The following is a 17,037-nucleotide window of genomic DNA, read 5'->3' as shown; positions in this document are numbered from 1 at the left end:
GACAATGGGAAGGAATAAAGAGAGACTAGATTGTGCTGTTTTCCCTTGTGCTGTATTGCAGAGAATGAGAAAACACATCAGAGTGCCCCCTTAAGTTCCTCTTAGAAATAACCTCCCCACTGAAAGGACTGACAAGAGCTCCCCCTACTGTCCACTTATACACAAACCATGTTTTTTCCATAGTAGCTAAATCCTTTTAGGACTCTGATAACAATAAAATCACCATTTCTCACTCAAATAACTTTTATCTAAATTAATCTCTGCTGTATAAACTCATTTGAGTCTTCTATTCTTCCTGTGCAATGCATGACTTTTTAGCCTTTTTACTAAAGTTAACATGAATAAACTAAACAAGGAAACAACATTAACTTAATTAACCTAATTTAATCTTTTTAACCCACACTATCTTTGTATATTTTAACTCTTTTTAACCATTTTACCCACACCGTGTCTTTTTAGATTATTTACCTCTTTTAACTCATGAATGTTATTATATATACCACACATTGCTATGTACTGTGCTTCATATCAAAAAGCAGTTCAAGCTAAAACACTCCCAGTAACTTTACCAACTATACATTTTTGTATGGAGATACTGGAGTACTTTTTCTTTAGTCCAGGATGTGGGACCTTCAGAACAAAATCATTTTTTCAATTAAGGTAGCAAAAGTGCAAAAATATGTAAAATGTGAAGGTAGAACACAATGACGATACACTAAACTCTTTTCGATCTGTCTAACAAAAGCTTACAGAAAAAATAGAAAAAAAAATACATGAATGAACATAGAATATCAATATTTGACGCCATGTATTGATCGCATATTGCAAATATATATGTATATATATATATTTATATATATATATACGTATATATATATATATATATATATATATATATATATATACGTATATATATATATATATATATATATACGTATATATATATATATATATACGTATATATATATATATATATATACGTATATATATATATATATATATACGTATATATATATATATATATATACAATATACTGCCGTGTAAATATTTTGTCCTTTCCATAATTGTGTGTGTAAAAGAGCGCCAACCATTCACACCAATCTTTAAAGTAACATTAATTCAATGTCAGAATTTCAACATTAACCTATGCCTGATAGACATAGGTAAGATAGGTAGTCACTTATTAAGTATTAGTAAGTATTAGGGTTAATAACGGAATTATAAGTATGATAACACAATAATATCCATGGTTCAAAAGGAATGTGAAACAACTAGAAAAACAACCGTTGCATTAAATGTGCCATTATCAAACATCTGTTAAAAATGTTTCAGGCTGAGAATTGATTACATTTTGGATTATTTTCATGTGAAAAAAGTTTTCTCAAACTTCTCTCTTCGCCTCCACCAGTGGAAGCCAGAAACCACACATGATAGGATAATGGTGGTGGTGGAGGGGGGGTTCTCTAGTAATTCGACTTTTACAAAATAAAAGTCACTAAAAGTTAAAAGTTAAACTCTCAAATAGTTTGAAAGTAATGTTTATCAGCGTGTTATATGGATACATTGATAAAAGGCTTAACTTAAGTCTTGTTGACACGAATTAGCCTAATTTCTAGGAGAAAATGTTTTAAGGAAAACACTTAAAGAGAAAAATAATGTTATAAAATGAATAGACTTAGACTTAACTGAAGGATCTGTGAGGTTAATTTCCAGTTTCCAGTTATGGTAATAAAGCGACATTAACATTAAAAAAATATTATCAGGCATATATGCACACATTGTTTAAATAAAACCTACTTCAAATACTGTTTAGCTCCTAGTTTGTTCTGTAAAGCACTTTGGCTTGCATTTGTGTATGGAAAGTGCTGAATTAATATTATTATTATTATTGTGTTATTATTATCATAATAATAATACATTTAATTTATATAGCGCGTTTCAAGATTCTTAAAGACGCTTTACATACGAAAATAAGGCACAAATTAAAAGCCAAAAAAATACACAACAGTAAAAAGGAACAGTCTTTAAATTGAACACAAAAATAATGATATAGGCAGTTTTCCCAATGACAATTTACTATTTATATATAATAAAAAAGCTAAAATAAAATATTATTGTGTATAAATGTTATTTTTGGTTTTAACTGTAATGTCTCTGTAATGTAATGTCAGTTTTACTTTGAATCTGATGATCCTCTTTGGGAAACACTGCACAAATTAAAATTTGGTAAAGTAAACCCTTCTTTATTGTATTTCATGTTGGATTTAATTTGTTTATGGAGTTTATTAACTGCCTTAACAACAAAAAAGCTATGTCCACTATAAAGAATATGAAGGAGTTAAATTTGCTGGTTGAGGTTTGAATCCCAATCATGTAGCTTCATAGCCATCAGCTATCTGTCCCCCGAGAGAGCACAATTGGCCTTGCTCTCTCTGGGTGGGTAGATGGCGCTCTCACCTCACATAACTCTAAATGGGTGATATCCGCAGCTCGAGGTGTCTGTGAGCTGATGTATCTGAGCCGAGTCGTTGCGCTTTCCTCCGAGCACGCTGTGATGCTACTTGGCAATGCCGCATCAGCAGCAGTTCGAAAGGCGGTGGGTGACTTCACGTGTGTCGGAGGAGGCATGTGCTAGTCTTCACCCTCCTGGTGTTGGGGCATCACTAGTGATAGGGGAAATTCTAAGTAGGTTGGGTAATTGGCCAGGTAAATTGGGAAAAATATGGGGAAAAAATAGAAATAAAATAAAATAAATTGCTGACTGATGAATGAGATGTGTTGTCAGTATTATTTGTATTGTTTGTTTAGCTTGTAATAACTTTTTGGTTGTATGTTTTAATTATCTTGGATGTCCTTGTTTGTATTGTGATGTTTTGTGAAATTTAATAAAAAACGCTTAACAGGCCTTGTTCCATATGTGGGCTACAAGTGTAGGTGATATAAAACCCTTTTTCTCTGCAGCAAAATAAGCTATTTACATTCTGAAAACTACAGGACACTTAAAAAAGCTGCCTGTTTACACTATCTACTTCACGTATTAATTTGTTTGAAAATGTTTGAAAAGAGACATAAAAACTAGACAACCATAACAAAATAAAAGTTTTGGAGGACATTAAATGTTTTATTTGTATTCACAAAAATGCTGATTTTAAAACGAAGTTTTTTTATTCACTGTATATTAATTTATTATATTTTTATTATGTACAGTTGCAGATTTAATTAAGTTTTTTTATATTTTCTGAAAAAAAAAATACAATTCAAACTTTAAGTAATCTAAAGTTACTTAAATCAAATATGAAAACTTTTTATGTAATGCTTGAATAGATATCCTCAAGGTTTAGGCATGTAATATCAGGAAAATTGACCAAAAAATACATTAAATAAGGTTTCTTAGAAAAGTTCGGCCATTTTCTGCTGTTGACTGATGCTGGCTTCACTGGAGTTGTTGCGGGGGTCGAAACAAGCGGAGGTCTTCCCAAAAAAAACCCCTCCACACAGGGAAAAAGGTGGTCCCATTCCGAAAACACCGTTTCGAGCGGCCGAGTCCTGTAACGCTAGCAAGCTTAGCTAACTTTAACTGTGTTCTTCTTTTATTTCTCGCTCGATAAAACCCACCAGACTGGAGTGTCGGCGTGTTTGAGGAGCAGCATGTCGGTAGTTTTACCTCACAGAACGCGGAGAGCAGTGGAGAGAGAGTTTTTACTGGAGTAAAGTCTGAGAAAAGCTGCAGTGAAAAAATGGAGAGAACAGCTGAGAGTGGGGTGAGGAGGCTGGAGTTGGCGAGCTGGAGGATCCTGCCCTGTTACTCCCTCCACAGCGCGTAACGAAACCCGCTATAAGGTGAAGTTAAAAACAACTATTTCGATGTTTTAACGTTTCGACTGGTCGTGTGTGTAATTGAGGCTGGCTTGTTGGAGTGAAGTTTCGACGGGTTTAGGCGGACTCTTAGTCCAGGCCTCGAGAAAACAACTGACTGAAACTTTCAGCTAATCTTCTCTTAGCTCGCCTAACGGTTCGTGTTACAGCGCTTTGTTTTAATCATAATTTGCTATAAAACATACTTTATAACCTAGATATTGTCTTCACCAACTACGTTAACCTATCTACACACAACACGGTTTAATCCAGAAACTTTGAAACAACATTGAGTTTCTAAGTTTTCTAATGACAGTGAAACAGCACTGCTAACCTAACTAGCTTTACAAAGATGATAAAGCGGACAGAGACAGATTTAGTTTTAGGTTTGTTAACTTAGCGTTAGCTAAGTAACTTACTGCCACTTTAGCCTAACTTCCTAATGAAGTTTATTTTTTATATAAATTCCCGACAAATCCCTTTATCTTCTTTCACCCTGTGAAACCATAAAATTGTTTGTTAAATATGATGTATGTTTTTTTTGTGTATTGCAGGTAATACTACAAAAATTACTCATGATTAGGCATGCCAAAATAATTACATTATCAACACAATCTCATCAAAACCACAATTTTTCTGATCACCTCAAAACTGTCCATTGTTAGGGCTGCAACGGTTAGTCGATTTAATCGAACAAATTTCATTGTTGTTTAATGGTTAATTTGTAACAGTACTGCACTACACGAAGTGCTGGGGACAAAAGCGCAATGAGAGATGGGTAAATGGCTCACTCACACAGTTTACACTCAACTTAGTCTCTGTCTCTAAAAGTGCCCAAACTCAACAGATTACATATTTACTCACTAAATATCAGTACTTGCTACATTTAAACAACATCTAGATAGTTAAATGCCAGCTCAGCTCAGCATGTTCAGCTGTTCCTATTGTTTTTAGAAATGGCAGAAATAATCGTTGACTAATCAACTAATCGAAAAAAAAAATCAGTAAATTAGTCAACTAACTAAATAATCATTAGTTGCAGCCCTATTCAATGTATTTAGTTAGTTAGTTAGGTTTACTAGTGAGAAGGGCCAGTGTGTCAATTGTTTAACAACAGTTCTGTTTTTGTTTTGTTTATGTTCTTTTTTATTTAGGATATTTTTATTCCAATTCCAGTGTCTAAACTTAACTTTTTTTTAAATTATCTTAATTATTAATAATGTGTAAATGTTTGCAGTTTTATGCTGTTGTGGTGTTACAGTATCTCACAAGAGTGAGTACACTCCTCACATTTTTGTAAATATTCTATTTTATTTTTTTTATTATACAACACTGAGGATATGACATTGATACAATGTAGTCAGTTACAGCTTGTATTACAGTGTACATTTGCTGTGCCCTCAAAATAACTAAACACAAAGCCATCAATGTCTAAAGAACTGACAACAAAAGTGAGTACACTCCTAAATTGTGCCCATTTACCCATTTTTTTTCTCCCCAGTGTAATGCGACTCTTCAGTATCAAAAGGTCTCATATGTGGATGGGGAGCAGGTCTGTTAAATTTTATGTTTTGGGTAAAATTCTCTCACACATTATGGCAAGACAACTCTGAGGATGTGAGAAACAGAATTGTTGCTCTCCACAAAGATTGCCTAGGCTATAGTCATTCGTTAACACCCTAAAACTGAGATACAGGATGATGGCCAAAGTCATACAGCAGTTTTCCAGGACGGGTTCCACTCAGAACAGGCAGAAGTTTAGTTCACATCCAGTGTTTGGCTTTAAAAAATATATCCACAAGTACTGTCAGAATTGCTGCAGAGCTTAAAGAAGTGGGAGGTCAGCCTGCAGTGCTCAGACCATTTGCCACACACTCTCTGTATGGCGCTGTCCTAGAAGGCGGCCTCTTCTGAAGCTGATGCACAAGAAAGCCCTCAAAGACAAGCTGTCCAGGAGCATAGATTACTGGAGCAATGTCCTGTGGTCTCTGACAAGACCAAGATAAACTTTTTTGGCTCAGATGGTGTCCAGCATGTGTGGCGGCATCCTGGTGAGGACTACCAAGGCAACTCTTTTTGCTTACAGTCAGGTCTAAAGCTGTATGAATACTTTCAGCACTGTGGAGCTGAATGATTGCAGCATGTACTATAACATTTTAACGCAGATCATGATTTCCTGCTTCAAGAGAAATAGCTGTGTGTTGAGTTATTTCAAGGGGTCAGCAAATTGTCATAACAAAAAGTGTCATATCTTTAGTATTGGTCCATGAAAATATATAATAAAATATATTAAAAAATGTGAGGGGTCTAAAATGGTCTTAAAATGATAATAAAATGTTTTATTGATTTTAGGCATGTCTGGGACAAACTCCAATACAAATTGGTTATAGTGACAGGCCTACTCATGATGCCACATTTGAGTGTTTTATTGGTCTTTAAGTTCTGTGGTTATTTACATGCCCACCAAATTTAGAAGGTAATCTTTTACCATGCGTTATGCAAATAGAATAATGATCTTATTTAAAAAATGTAATTATAAAACCTGACCTGTTGCTTTAATTTTTTGGAGCATTCCTAGCAGAAATATTGATTTTGACCTTCTGATTCTTTTCATTTTTTCAGATTGATAGACTGAACAGTAACAAGTTATCTGAGGCGTGGTTGGTTCTGGCGTTGGTGACCATCAGTGTTGAGTGCGGCCCTGGAGGCTTCTGTCTTTCTCTTCAACTTGCACGGCCCAGTGCCATGTACTGATCGGCTGCTTGCCTGGGCGATGAGGATGTGCTGCTGGCGACAAAGGGGTAGGATTCTGACATGATGGGGTGCAGGACGAGCAAGGTCCTCCCAGAACCACCCACAGACGTCCAGCTAGACCTAGTGAAAAAGGTAGAACCTTTTCAGACTGATGTGTATAAGAACTTCAGTGTGGGGGGTGTTGGCACAAACCCGGACAAAACGGGCTCGCCTTCCCCTCAGGGCCCAAGCAGAGCTGCTGCAGCAACGTCCACCACCCCCCAGTCTCCACCCAACGGCCAAGCAGAGCCTTCTGACCCCCGGCGTAACAAGGTGGCCAAGTACAGGGCCAAATTTGACCCTCGGGTGACGGCCAAGTATGAGATCAAGGCCCTGATTGGTCGTGGCAGCTTTAGTCGGGTGGTACGGGTGGAGCACAAGAGCACGCGGCAGCCATATGCCATCAAGATGATTGAGACACGGTACCGTGAAGGCCGTGAGGTGTGCGAGTCTGAGCTGTGCGTACTGCGTCGTGTGCGCCACACCAACATCATCCAGCTCATGGAGGTGTTTGAGACGGCTGAGCGTGTCTACATGGTAATGGAGCTGGCCACTGGTGGTGAGCTGTTTGACCGCATCATCGCCCGTGGCTCCTTTACGGAACGGGATGCCACACGTGTACTGCAGATGGTCCTGGATGGTGTGAAATATCTACACACACTGGGTATCACACATCGTGACTTAAAGCCTGAGAACCTCCTCTACTACCACCCTGGTGCTGACTCCAAGATCATGATCACAGACTTTGGGCTGGCCAGCACGCGCAAGAAGGGTGACGAGTGTATGATGAAGACCACTTGTGGCACGCCTGAGTACATCGCCCCAGAGATACTGGTGCGCAAACCTTATACCAATGCTGTGGACATGTGGGCACTGGGAGTCATCTCCTACATTCTACTCAGTGGCACCATGCCCTTTGAGGATGACAACCGCATGCGCCTTTACAGACAGATACTCAAAGGGAAATACAGCTTCTCTGGAGAGGTAAGACACCTGCTTAGCACTCGTTGCTCTCGTTCAACACAGTTGTACTTTAATTAAATAAAATTCATCACACAAATGAAGCTTAACATTATGACCACCTCCTTGTTTCTACACCCATTATCTATTTCAAAAGAAGAACACACACTAACACACCATCACTATATTCGTGTCACTGCAGTGTTGAGAATAATCCACTGTGTGTGAGATTTTCAGATTAGCCACAGTTTGAGAAATATGTTAGTCATGCGTACTAAGGAAAGGCAATAAAAAAACACCAATGATGTTTAGTGTGATTGTGTTAATTCCAGTGTGGTCATCTAGCTAAACCACAAGCCTTTACTGATGTTCATGGGCTGAATACTGTCAGGTACAAATAATCTTACCAATGTTAATTCGAAGAGTAGTGTTTGATATATGATCTGAATTGTGACAAGTGAACTTTTTGGAACGATTTAGCTGAGTGTCCGTCTTGCCTTTAAATCAGTAGAAGCAGTAATGGTGAAATTGCTTCTGACCAGTATGGTAGGGCAGCAGAATGACAATTGACATGTGGCTCCAGTGCTGCACTACAGCCCCAGCTCTTATTTAGGATTGCTGTTTATGCAGATATTCATTTTTAACCAGCAGATGTGTAGATTTTAAATGAATAAAATGACTGTGAAGTGTTTCTTTGGAGCGTCTTCTTTTTTTTTTATTTAACGTGTGTTTTGTTGCTGTAAGTTAAAGCCATTTGTCTTCAATATGACAGTGTAGTGTAGTGGCAATTATTTTTTCCTTAAAAGCCAATGTAAAAATATTGTATTTCATAAGTCATTTTGGAGCATTTTTGTTGGCCCATTCATTGTAAAATGTGGACAAAATAGAGCAAACGACTGGCGGATTCACATTTTGCAAAAACATAAAAAAAAATAATATATTTTTTTGCATGACTGAGAAAATGAGCAGTTCATAGTAGCAATAGGTGGCAATGCTCGATTTGGTGGGGAGATAATGCATCCAGATGGAACTACTACCACCACCAGGCTTCAGGCCTAATGTGTGCTTCTGTTAGATACGGCAAGTTGTATTCTAAAATGCTGATTTAATATAGTTTCTATAAACTTTTAAGCACATAGCAAATGTCCATTCCCAACTACTACTGTGTCTGAAATTGCTTGTTTTGCAAACCCCTAAGTTTATTAAAACCTGTTTATCTAAACCAGTCCAGACTGTTCAATTAAGACAATTCTGCCAACATTTAGCATATGCCACACTTTTCTGGCAGTAAACTAAGTGACACACGTATGCTGTTTGTGAGCAATAAGGGATGAGAGATGTATAAAATTGATAGAAAATCCTTTTCTCTACCATCTGTTGCCCCTCATTAAGTTTTGTTGAAATAAAAATTAGCTGCTGAATCAAAGCTGGGGATTCATGCTGTCCTCTTGAGGGTGCTTGATAAACAGTGATCCTTCTTCAGTGGCAGTTTGAAAAGAGGCTTGCCCTAGTCTTTACCTTCATTGTTTTGGGAGCATTGCCCTTCCAAACTGAGGAGAAAATGGTGTAGAAATAGAAAAAAAAAAAAAATGAGGATTCAAGGTTTGTGCATCACAGCCCATAGACAAATATACCTGTATACCTGAATATTGTTGTGATATATCAATGCATCAACCAAATTGGTTAATATGTAATATGGTATATATGTTTATAATGTTTATATTTCTCTACAAATATTAAATTTAAATTAAATATAAAGTTATTTTTATATTTAAAGGAAGGTTGGAATTATCTGGGGTACAAAAAGGCATTTACACCAGTTACTGTAAATCTTGATAAGGAGGAGTTTGTATTAATGTTTGGCTAAGCTAACATGGTGGAAAATTATTCATTGTTTCAAGGAAATGTAAAATTTCAGGTTTGGATTATTATCTTCAGTTTGTATATGTAGGAACATGCATTTATAATGTAAGCAAAGGTCACAAACTTTTTGTGGACGGTAAATTGTGCCATGCAATTTATAAAGAAATTAACTTTAATAATAAATAAGAATATTAGAACTGGAATATAAATATTTTATTATACTACATAAGTAAAGCATCAATAAAATATTGATGTATAACAAAATAAATCTTTAATAAAAGCTTGTGCATATTACTAGGCTTTCCTCATTGTTTTTGAGTCGGGGACTGGATAATTAATTAGATAAACAAAAAAACAAAAACTCTTCTCTTCTCTAACACACCACAGTGATGTCACTTTAGATGTGGGATCATGCTGATTTTAGTACCAGTATTGTAAAGATAGACCAATTACCTGTGTGCTGTTAGTGCTACTTGTTAGTCGAGGGCAGCCAGACAGGGATTAAACCTAATCATGAACTGCAAGGCATTTTAAATGGACATTTTCCATTTAATTTCCAGGAAAATATACATTTAGGCTTATCTGTGAAACTGACCCTCTGTGTGTTTTAGGTTAGCGGAAAGTCTATGCTCCGCTTCTCCAAGAGATGCATGTTAGTTTTTTGCCTAGGCCTAGGTTTGGACTAAGGTGCAAGGCAGGTGGTAAAATATCAATTTGTCAGTGGAAATTCTTTTCAGCCAAGGCTTAAGTCTTAAGCAGTATGTCCAGTGTAGTAACACATCTTGTGCAGTACACCTTCACACGTGTCTTCAAGGATTCTATACTTATGAGTCTTGTCAATTAATTAATGAAATACTTACAATACATACAAGTGTATGTTTTCTTATTATCATGATTCTTTAAGTGGTTTTGGGACCTCTTTGGTGACAATGTGTAATTGCGCAGAGCATGTGAAAGAGTACATTTTTTTAATGTGCGGTGTTGATCCCAAGTTTAATTTCAGTCAGTGAACTAATCGGAGAGAGAGTTCAATGAAAAGGAAGAGTTAGCAAATTGATAGTGTTATTTTTTCAGTATAATTCTAAACTATTTAGCTTTTAAACCATATAAATGCAGATATGTCTACAGAAAAAACAAAGTTAACTCATTTTTAACTTTAAATCCAAGTTAATGTAAATAAATTTAATGTGAAATTCCATTATTTTGATATTGCTTTGTTAATTTATGCTGTATTTCTGTGCAATGTAGAGAGAAATTACAACTAACACAGAAAACAAGACATTGGAAAATAATAAAAAAATATATACCAATTTATTTCTAATTAATCTATCTACTAGGGTTTTTGGTGTGTTTTTGGTCTATAAACCCCACCTGCCTATCCGTGCAGCCTGCCTCACACACACAGAACAGGTGCTTTTCAAATACAGAAGAGAGGCTAAAAATGGCGGAATATGGATTTATAAAACTATAGATTACAGTGAGGTTTACTAAAAATGTAAAATCTTAAACTTATGATTAACTACTTCTGTTCGTTTGAATTCAATACGTCACGGACATGCCAACACGCAGCGAGTCCAGAGATCCGGCAAGGCGATCTGCCAGTGGATGCGCTCCATTACAGTCATACTGCCTATCCCTAGTGTCTGCATGATATGATATTAATCAGATACACTCTATGGCACATTTTCCCAGACAGATATTAAACCTAGTCATAGATTTATTATATTATTTTATTTATTTTCCTTTCAATGCAAAATACTGTTTAGTCCAAGACTAAGCTTAATCCCTGTCTGGGAAACTGCCTCTATATGTAAGCCCACTGTCAACTGTATTCCTGTATTACTCTCGTAATTGACATACACTTTATAGACCAAAAATGGAACCCTGTGGAACACCACAAGATATACTAAAGCAAGCATTTCCTGGACACTTCACAGCAGTTTATACAGGCATAGTAGCTGAATAAGATACGTAGGGTTGAGTGGGTTAATTAGACATCATAACATGCTTGTGCTATAGTATATTATATTTGGGGCCTCACTGTTGGTTTGTAAGACTTGTGGTGTAGCATAGATTTGTTGACAGCCGGTTGTTATGAAGCTACATGGAGGCATGGAGGCATTTACCCAGTCCATTCAAAAACTGCATTCCTAAGCAGAAATATTCCCCAGAAGGCCACTGTCACGAAACCAGAAAACAATAGCCTATGATAGTTCGGCCTCTGGCCCCTCTCTCTGTCTGGATGTTTGTTCTAAAGCCTTTTCGTTCTGTTTCTCACAAGACTGTGAATAGTTTTCCATTACCGTAAACCAACCCTTGTTTTCCTGATGAAGGAAGTGCTCGTCTGTCCAATTGTGAATTTGTGTTTATGTTGGTGAACGAGGTTTCTTGTGTTGTGGGGCCGTGTGTTTGTTTGTGTCTTTCTGCGCATGTGTGTATTTTTGTATGTGTGTGTGTAGATTGGACAGTGTCCAGGGCTCTCCTGTCATCACTTCTTATCCCACACTAACCCCCTGCTGGAGTGTGTGAGGCAAGGCTGCAGTGTGTTTGGCTGAGTGTTTGCGTCAGTCTTCTGCTCGGAATCACACAAAACAGTTAACTTGGGGTTTACAGGGAAGAGCCCAGGGGCAGTCGCACAAACTAACAAAAGCTCATCTGTGTTTTGTGTTCTCCCTGTCATATAAAGCCACATGAAATGAATGAGGCCACTGGGAACAGCGAGGTTCAGAATTAATAGTGCCATTGCTCATGTTGTTCAGGTTAAAAGTTCAATAACTTAAGATTTTCTCATGCCTCTTCTCAGTAACCTTCCAGTAAAACAGAGGACATGAGGTGTAATTCTGCGTTGAATACAGTGTCTGATTTTCTGGTGTTAAATGTAAAACCTTAACAGATTTAAGGGCCCTAAGGGAACAAATTTCTCTGATTCATATGCTACAGCAGTATGCTATAAATCCATTCAGATTCATTACAATCAAGATGTTGTGTAAGCTGTTTGTGCATTATGTAGACAGTAACCACAAGTACAGTAAATGTACATATGTATACAGTACCAGTCAAAAGTTTTTTTTGTTCCTACGTTGTAAATAAATACAGAAGTCATCCAGACTGTGGAGGAACAAAGTGTTAAACACACCAAAATACTCTGTAAAGCATTTAGATGGGCTCTTATCTGTAGTGCTGTTAACTTGTGGTTTCTGAGGCTGATAACTTTGATGAACTGTGCCACAAAGGTAACTCTTGGTCTTTCTGTCCTGGTGATCCTGATGAGAGCCAGTTTTATCTTGCAACTTCACCAGAGGATAATTTCAATAATTTTCAAGATCTTGAATTTTTTTTATTAACTGACCTTCATTTCTTAAAGTATATTTTTCTTTACTTAGTTAAGTAGTTATTTCCCTAATATGGATTAGACCATTACTCAAGTAGAGCTATTCACTTTGTACCAACTTCACAACACAACTGATGCTGTTAACTGAGTACAATTCAGCAGGACAGGGCCTTATTCATGTAACTTTTGACAGTCAATGTGCTGGTAATAAAGATCAAAAGTGATCTATTATTGTAGTTGTAATACAAACCCCCTTGGTGCTGGCTAATGCTGATCAACCAGCTTGAAGATGTTAGTCATTACTGGTTGATTGTCTTCCTTGTTATCTAGCTAAACTATTAAAATCAAATAGAAATCGTATCATTTGCTGGTTAAAGCTAAGCTGTTTAAGATGGTAACATATTTTCATATTTCTGTATGTTTTAGGCTGATCCCAGTGAGAAGTGTCTTTTTGTGCACAAACAATTTATATTTAAATCTTATCGATTCATCATTTAGAGGATTAAGAGCAGAGAACTGGTTCATGTGTATAATTTTCAGCAACTACCAAAACATTGAATTATTTCAGTTGCGAAATGTTATCAGTGCACTATTCATAAATATAGCAAAAGCTAAAGTACTTTTTAGAAACCTAATATTACAGTTCACTTTATTGTACAGTGCAGTTCAATTCATTTGAAATATTTTTCTTGTTTTTTTTTTGATCAGCCATGGCCCAGCGTGTCCAATCTGGCAAAGGACTTTATCGACCGCGTGCTGAATGTGGACCCCAGTGAACGCCTGACTGCAGGACAGGCACTTAAACACCCCTGGATCATCAGCATGGCCGCCTCATCCTCCATGAAGAACCTGCAGCGCTGTATATCTCAGAACCTCCTGAAGAGGGCGTCCTCTCGCTGCCACAGCACCAAGTCTACTCAGTCCATGCGTTCCAATCGCTCCAACAAGTCCAGCAGGGCACGCCGCGTCAGAGAGAAAGAGCTGAGGGAACTTAACCGCCGTTACAAACAACAATACAATGGCTGAGGGAGGACTTGCACACACCACACACACTCAACAGACCCACTTAGGAACTAAAGAGACCCATAAACATGGGACAGAAGTGGATCTGTGTGCACGTGTGTGTGGGCAAAACTTTAAAGGACTCACACCCTTCTTCATGACCACCGAGCCAATTAAAAAAAGATCTCACACCTTCGGTCCATCTCCATTGTTCTTCTTTTCTTTGTGTTCCCGTTTTTTGTGTTTTCCCCACTTATTTATTTATTGTTTGTTTTTTCATACTATGTTGAATTACTGTTTTATTAAACATTTTATCTGATTGTGTCTGTTGAACAGAGTTCTACACAATGAAGTTGCTGGAAGGACTACTAAATACCTGTCGGCTGTTCTTAGACCTTCCTTATTGTTGCTGTGAATTATTTCGTGAAGGCGCCATCACAGTGGGCTGCTCTTCTGGAAGGGAAGTTTGTTGATGCTGTCGATAGAATATTTACAACAGTATGTCTTGCCCAAATCCAGTTTGCCAAAACCTCACCTTAGATATGAAGGTCAAAATAGTATTTCCTGTTTTTAAAGAAACCACTTGGATTCAGTTCATTGTGTGCAGAGTCTGTTTTTGTAGCATGATGTTGAACTAATTGGAGACCAAATATGCAGGAATTATCTAGTGATAATAAAACATCCAGTCACTTTACAACTGTTTTCATAAACCACAGTCACGTGGATTTTGACATTGTCTTCTACAGGCAGTCATAAGACTGCAAGACTGAGCTATAGTGGACGAGTTTGTATAAACAGATTTATTTCAAATGCACATGGTAATTGAGAGCTGATACTGATATGCAGTGTTTTTCACAGGTTGTTACTGTGAATAGCTAAGTAAGTAACACATGACCTGATCTCCCAATTCACAATAACACTGAAAACACATTTGCAAAAATTTCAATGAACAAAAGCTAACCACTGACAAAAACTCAAAAATATTTAGTCTTTTTTTCCATATTTGCATATGAGTATGTGGAGCATTTGTTACTCCATGGGACTTCCTGGTGAGCATACAGAAATAGTTTTCATATGCTGACTCTTCTATGATGGTTATATTTGTGCAGGTGTCTCTAAACAATAGAACAACATTCTTTTTTTATTCAGAACTTAATTAGCCATCCAGTATTCCCTCTTCACTGCATTGGTTTAATTGCATTTAATTTCTTAGAGTAATGATGGTGTGCCTTTCCTTTTTTCACTTTAATTTTGAATAAAACAAAAATAGTACATGAATATTGATGCTTAGAATGGTGACAAGAAAGTTTCACCATTCAAGTTTTGCATGATGGAGATTTGTTCAACTTCTACTCTCATAGGTATTCACAGTAACAGACATTGTGCTTAAACCTTTGCGTGTCAGTAAATACACCCTCAAATACCAGCTTTAACATATGGATCAAATTGAAAGCTCAGTCCAGTACATATTTACATCATTCATTTAAGGAATTACCTGCTGATATGCAAATACAAATCCGATGGACCGAGATGAATTTACAGGAAGTACTCCTGCATGAACGTCATTACATGAATAATAAGTAATTGCCATTGTTAGTGCCTTTAGTAATTCCTGTCAAGTATGACCAAATGAGCCATAAACTCAAGTTTGCTCTGGACATTGCTCACATAACTGCTGCCTAACCTGAGTGTTGTAGAAGTGTACAGTAAAGGTCTGTACTTGATCGTAAGTGTATTTGTTATAGAGAGTCTTTGTTTTGACTGGTTTCTTTTTTGAAGAAAATAAACATAGCAGCTGTTTGGGTTCCTTAACCTGAGTTAGCTTGAAGTTACCTTGTAGGAGAGGTGCACCCATCCAAAGTTACATTTGTTAGCAAAATCAAATGCTATATTATCCTGTGAATTTTCTTTGAGTTGTACTTGTTTGTTTTTTATTTGTTTTTTAAAGTCCTTGTCCCTCTAGAAATGACTAAATTCAAATTATAGCACATTAGTAGTGAAAACCCTGAAGGATTACAGGATGTCATGTCCTTGCATGTTTTACACATTCATGTCATGTCATTAGCTGAAGGTTTTAATTTTGATTATGGATCACAATCAGGTACTTTCTGATTCAATCATTCTCTGTTTATTGGGAAGACCACTGTTTTATGTTTTTTCCATCTCTACTAAACTGGTTAGTCATTACATAGATGGAAATTTGTTCCAAGTGTATGCTAATAGTTTGAAATTATAGCTGATTTGCTTAAAAAAGAAATCTCTGCCAGATGTCATTAGAGGATATTTACTGCAAAACAGAAACCGTAATCACTATATACACAGTTAAGTCACAAATTATGACTGCCTCATTTTTACTACACATGCTATCTGTCTTATCAGCTTCACTAATCAAATAGGAGCACTTCTACAGTTCTATAATAATAGTGACTACTGTGTATGTGTTTTGACATAAATGCACAATGTCACTGTCGACCAGAAACCTTCAAAAACTTTAATTTTTACTGACTTTATTTCAATCTGACATTTGTTCTTTACAATGACTAATAGATATATTGGAATTAAACCTATTGGGGAAAAAATATCTTTTTACATTTTAAAAATTGGACATTTTTCTGTAAAGTTGCCACTTTGAAGATTCAAGGTTTTTATCAGAAGACAACGACATGAAATGTGTATCTATATGCAAATTAAAAAGTCCATGTCCATTTGAAGTCAATCCAACACTGTCTCTTGAAGGAAAATGTATGTGTCATGTTTGTGTTTGTTTAAATGATGGATAATGATTTTAACTTTTTTTTTTCTCAAAAAATAGTGAATCTGCTCCTTTTTTTATCAAATGTCTCAATTAAAGAATTTAAACTTATGATTGTTTTATTTTGACTTTTTAAAGTGAAAGAGCCTTTTTTATTATATACAGTGGCGTGTAAAAAGTGTTTGTCCCTTCATGATTTATTTTTTTGTTGTTGTTGCATGTTTGTCATTCTTAAAAGATCATCAAGCAAATTTAAACATTAATTAAAGACAATACAAGTCAACACATAATGTATTTTTTGAATTAAGGTTTTTATTATTATGGGAGAAAAAAAATCTAAACCTACAGCTGTGTGAAAGTTCCCCCGCCTAAACCTACTTGCACTGAGTCTTTCACAGCGCTGTGGAGGAATTTTGTCTCACTCTTTTTTTTTGTCTCAGAAGTTTGTCACAGCATCTTAATATGATTCAGGTCAGTACT

General features: G+C 36.4%; 1 protein-coding gene across 3 annotated transcripts; it reads left to right on the top strand.

Annotated features, from left to right (window-relative positions):
* The first annotated feature begins 3,407 nt into the window (after positions 1-3,407).
* pskh1 (protein serine kinase H1) lies at positions 3,408-16,668 on the top strand. 3 transcript variants are annotated; one of them, XM_022679702.2, is made up of 4 exons: positions 3,414-3,507; positions 3,620-3,841; positions 6,479-7,633; positions 13,512-16,668. In XM_022679702.2, exons 3-4 carry the CDS (start codon positions 6,671-6,673, stop codon positions 13,827-13,829), a joined length of 1,281 nt encoding a protein of 426 aa, XP_022535423.1. In that variant the 5' UTR covers positions 3,414-3,507; positions 3,620-3,841; positions 6,479-6,670; the 3' UTR covers positions 13,830-16,668. The 3 variants fall into 3 exon arrangements, with proteins under 3 accessions (XP_049339504.1, XP_022535423.1, XP_049339505.1); XM_049483547.1 differs by having other exon boundaries at positions 3,408-3,841; XM_049483548.1 differs by lacking the exons at positions 3,414-3,507; positions 3,620-3,841 and adding an exon at positions 5,327-5,408.
* Positions 16,669-17,037: the final 369 nt, after the last annotated feature.

Source organism: Astyanax mexicanus, chromosome 9, assembly GCF_023375975.1.
Source record: "Astyanax mexicanus isolate ESR-SI-001 chromosome 9, AstMex3_surface, whole genome shotgun sequence".
Classification (NCBI taxonomy): domain Eukaryota; kingdom Metazoa; phylum Chordata; class Actinopteri; order Characiformes; family Acestrorhamphidae; genus Astyanax; species Astyanax mexicanus.
The sequence above is the reverse complement of the archived record's forward strand: the minus strand, read 5'-3'. Positions and strand labels throughout refer to the sequence as shown.

Coding starts and splice junctions, on each gene's coding strand:
- pskh1 (XM_049483547.1), top strand. CDS start 6,671: ATGATGGGGTGCAGGACGAGCAAGGTCCTCCCAGAACCACCCACAGAC. Junction 7,634..13,511: donor AATACAGCTTCTCTGGAGAG/GTAAGACACCTG, acceptor TTTTTTGATCAG/CCATGGCCCAGCGTGTCCAA.